Below are 4,566 nucleotides of genomic sequence, written 5' to 3'. Positions count from 1 at the left end.
GAAGTTCTATAACGGTTTATGCACAGCTAACTCTATTGTAATTTAAGGCGCACGATGATCTAACTCTCTGTCTCTTGATTATCGTGTGCCTTAAATTACATAAATGTCATTATTATAGTGTGCCTTACATAAATGTCTCTTGATTATTGATTAACTCCTTATTTCTTTATTATCTAAATAGTAACATAAATGTCATTATATACTTAAAATGTTTCAATTTTGGAAAGAAAAAAATCTAGTTGCAACACTAAATATAAAGAACAACAATTTGAAATTGAAACTGAAGTTTAAAAATAAAAAAGTAAACACAAAATTGGATGCATACTTTGCAAATTATTTAATATTAAAATTGACAAGTATGAAATAGCTACTCCCCCACAAGGGGCGTAAAGGGAATTCCCCTTTGACTACTATATTCTAGAATATCGAGTCTATTTTATGCACAATTATCACTATCAGACTCAAGGGTAATATTAATTATTTCAGTAAAAATTAACAAGAAAATTAAGGCTTTTAAAAGGAGAAATTATTACACCAAAGTATTTCCTCACCTTCTCAAGTATAATGTTTTCTTATAAGGGACAAAAATGTAAAATTTTATATGTAGGTTTATCACCCTTATAGGACACAACATATTTTAAAGCTTCGATGGTCGTGAAATTATTAGAATTTCAAAGTAAAACATGTTTAATCTGGATGGATGTGTGATCTCCCGGAAAGTCTCTGATTTGGGGGAGTCAAAAGCCATTAATATTGTGTTGAGTAGGATGAGTGCAGTTACAAATAATATCATAGTTTTATCCACCGAAAGTGTGCATACGGGAATGTCGGGCTTCCAAATGTGGTTGAGACTCGGAGCAAGCTAAGTGTGCTCACAATTCTCACGTCACCTATGTTCATATAAATTTATCACCATTCTATAAAATAATGTAACGTGCTTAATAGAAAAACGAACAATATTTTACCTATATTATGTATAAAAAATGCTTCATTTAAAGTTATGAGGGGTAATCTCCCTCGTATTAATATTGGTTTAAAACTTTTAGTAGTTGTTCCAATCCCTTTGCCTCTTATGGAAGCATTCGTTCTGGGAAGATTACTTCTATCTCTTGGAATCTTTAGAAAAGTAGAAACAAATTTTACTTTGAAGGGTACTATCATTCAGGAGAGAGATTATTTCTAACCATTTTAAGTAATGGGTTTCTCTCTATTGATTACAAATCCGATCAAGTTGCTGAAAAGTGGGACCACCCTCATCAGCTGTGCGTACGTACTAAAAGCTTAATAGGGAAGGTGTCTTGAAGGTGGTGGTGGTTTTTTTTTTTTCATATCCTGATTTGGCTTTAATGGCTGAAAATTGGGTGGCTAAGCAAGGAATCAAATGGAGTATAGATTAGGGTTTCAGTGATCTCTTCATTATAGAAGGCTGGGATTGCAAATTGTTTAATGAAGCTCATAGCCCCTCGACCTTCCATTGCTTTTCATGGTCTTAAGTTGAATTGGCTGAAGAAAGAAAAGAATAAAAAAGCTAAATGCTGCTGTTGTACCCTTATATGTTTTTTTTTCCCGGGAAATTCATGTTGACTGGAAGGGATGGGGCGAATGCAATCAAACAGTCTTCGAGCCCAAGCCCCAAAGTTTGAAACAAAAGACGCAGCTTTAAACTAATACAATGAAGACATAAAGAGTGCATTTAAACCAGGCCCAAACCCAAATGCTCAATTTATCCGACAAGAAACACATTATTCCCCATTGCAATTAGGAACTTGCTCAATCAAATTGAAGTTGATCAAACCAATTTTTTTTTTTGAAATTAATTGCAATTAAGGACGTAGCAATTTTTTATATTTATTTTTTTGGAAAAAAATAAATAAAGAATTTGTATCTATAAGTTAGTAGCCAAAGTTTTTGATTGTACTGTGTAACTAATGTTTTCTTATCAATAAAATTGCTAGCCTATGTTGCTTTGAAATATTAATAAAAAGTAAAGGTTGAATGTTATTTACTGAATGCACTAATAACTACTATTATTATTTTGATATTGGTGTAAATAATTCTCATGGGTGTGCAAAATAATATTAAGTTAGTTTGGATGGTACTTGAGTTGCAAATGGTCAATTTGAGTTGATGTAGGTATTAGGTAAAAATATTCAAGCAAGCCCGATTAAAGAAAAATAATATATCTTTCATTTCACAAAAAAAAAAATGTCTCTTTTTAAAAACTTAATTTTTTAAGAGTATAATTTTTAATTTTTTTATTATTATAGAAGTAGGTAATGAATTGTTAAATATATTTTTTTTACGATGGGTTCAAATAATTCTAATAATTTTTACAACTTTAAAGTAACGAAGGTAAACTAGGAATAGTACATTGAAATTTGAATGGGGACAATTAATTTGAAATAATCAAAAATAAAAAAATAAATGCTTTTTATGAGGTCACCTCAAATTCTAATTCTTACTTATTTTGACTAGGACGAAACAAAGCCTAAATTTGAATTGGGACAATTAATTTGAAATAATAAAAAATAATCTTTTCTCTTTCATTTATTCAAACATAAATAGAGATTATTATTATTGTTATTGTTTATTTCTTTTTATAATAATGTGTAAAATTATTCTTCCAAAAGTCTAAAGAATTATGAAATGTCATATTGTTAATTTGTTCCTTTCCTAATACACCATCTCCGGTCGAGCACCGCCAGCCTACCATGGCTGCCGCCGCCATTACAGCCGCCACAACCACCAGTGGGTCAAATAGAATAGTGGATGGCCCAGTGCACGCATTCGTATTAAACAGTACACGATCCATATGGAGCGCAATCACATGGAAATTTCAGTGCCCATCCCGCATCCATCGGTCCATTTCTACTCCATTTCGAAAAAAAAAAAAATATATATATATATATATATATATATATATATATATATTTGGCGCGTGAAACAAATTTAAAGGCAACCTATGTTTGGAAGGGCATCTCCTACTTTACGACTGGGTACATTCCACGCGCATTCAGATCGCGTGAATTTCACTGACCCTTTTAATATACTCATACAGTATTGACCTATACATTTTGTACATTTGACTATTCGAGTACTAACATGGATGCCCCCATGGGCGGGGGACCTATTCTTGCTCCAACCATAAGGTAAGAAAATGTCGGTTCGGAAATACTGTATATATAATAATGTCACGTCTTCACAATTATATATATATATATATATATATATATATATACAAACACACACACAGAGATAGTACAGAAGCTTGAACAAACGTCCTGTATTCATTTATCACTAAGCTGGGTTAAGATCAAGAGAGATCATCTGCTGCAGTACTGTATTTCAGATACCAAAGAATATATAGAAGAGTGCATAAGTTAATTTCTTTAAAACCCAAACATGACGGTACTCTCCCTCTATCTCATTTCCTTTTTGTTGATTTGGTGTGTATGTATAACCCTTTATGTATATATATATATATATATATAGTGAAAAACATATTTGCTACATCCACTTTAATGGTTATAGAGGCAAGAAAAAAAAATTCTACACCATTTTGTTGCGGAAAAAAAAAATTTAATGTAAGATCACCAATTACTTAACTATGTTGTTAATAAACTAGTTAGTGTTGTTGGCAATAGGTGATTGAGATGCAAGTACATATGGATTGCGCTGGATGTGAGAGCAAGATTAAGAAAGCTCTTCAAAAACTTAAAGGTAACATGCACAATTAATTGTACCTCAATTAATATTGGGAGTAATGGTAGATAGATTATATGAAACATGAATTAATTAATTTGTATGGCATGGATTCAGGAGTGGACGATGTAGACATTGACATGGACATGCAGAAGGTGACAGTGACGGGATGGGCTGAGCAGAAGAAAGTTCTGAAGACAGTGAGAAAAACAGGGAGAAGAGCTGAGTTGTGGCCATTTCCTTACAACCAAGAATATCAACATAATAATAATAATAATAATAATAATAATAATAATCACCAACAGTATTACCACACTTTCCAGTCCCAGCCATCCTCTTCTTACAACTACTATAAGCACGGCTACTCCCATGACCGCGGTTATTATCACCATCCCCAACATTCCACCATTTTTGGGGACCAAACCGGAGTTGCGTTCAGTGATGACAACCCTCATGCTTGTTCAATTATGTGATTATAAGTCTTTAAGTTCTGCAAAAGTTAAGTACATTACCCTATATATGTGTGTGTGTGTGGGGTTAAATTTATACGGGTTTAGTGGTGAGAAAGAGATGTATTTCTTAAAATAAGATGCAATCTTCTTCTTTTTCTTTTTCCTTTCTTTCTTTATTTTGCATTCAATTGTCTTTTTATTTTCACTAACAGATGATCTTGTTCTTTAATAAATAGGTGAATGACCTATGTTTTGGTTTGCCAGTGAATAAATTCTATGAAACAATTAAATGAGAAGAATATATTATGATAGTCTCTGCCCTCGTAAGAATCTTGAACTCCATGAATTTTTTTATTTTTTTACTTTAATAAGACAAGAAATGTTAGAAATTAAATTAGTAGATGTAGAGAGT

At 32.0% G+C, this 4,566-nt stretch overlaps 1 protein-coding gene across 1 annotated transcript; it reads left to right on the top strand.

The window, feature by feature from the left end:
- The first annotated feature begins 767 nt into the window (after positions 1-767).
- LOC132310522 (heavy metal-associated isoprenylated plant protein 28-like) lies at positions 768-4,191 on the top strand. Its single transcript, XM_059808688.1, has 3 exons — positions 768-776; positions 3,645-3,720; positions 3,820-4,191. The coding sequence occupies exons 1-3, from the start codon at positions 768-770 to the stop codon at positions 4,173-4,175; spliced, it is 441 nt and encodes a 146-aa protein (XP_059664671.1). The 3' UTR covers positions 4,176-4,191.
- Positions 4,192-4,566: the final 375 nt, after the last annotated feature.

Source organism: Cornus florida, unplaced genomic scaffold (assembly GCF_030987335.1).
Source record: "Cornus florida cultivar Cherokee Brave unplaced genomic scaffold, ASM3098733v1 CherokeeBrave_3.0.0_Hap2_Chr05, whole genome shotgun sequence".
Lineage (NCBI taxonomy): Eukaryota > Viridiplantae > Streptophyta > Magnoliopsida > Cornales > Cornaceae > Cornus > Cornus florida.
Note: the sequence above shows the minus strand (reverse complement) of the source record. Positions and strands in the feature narration are given on the sequence as shown.

Coding starts and splice junctions, on each gene's coding strand:
- LOC132310522 (XM_059808688.1), top strand. Junction 3,721..3,819: donor AGCTCTTCAAAAACTTAAAG/GTAACATGCACA, acceptor GCATGGATTCAG/GAGTGGACGATGTAGACATT.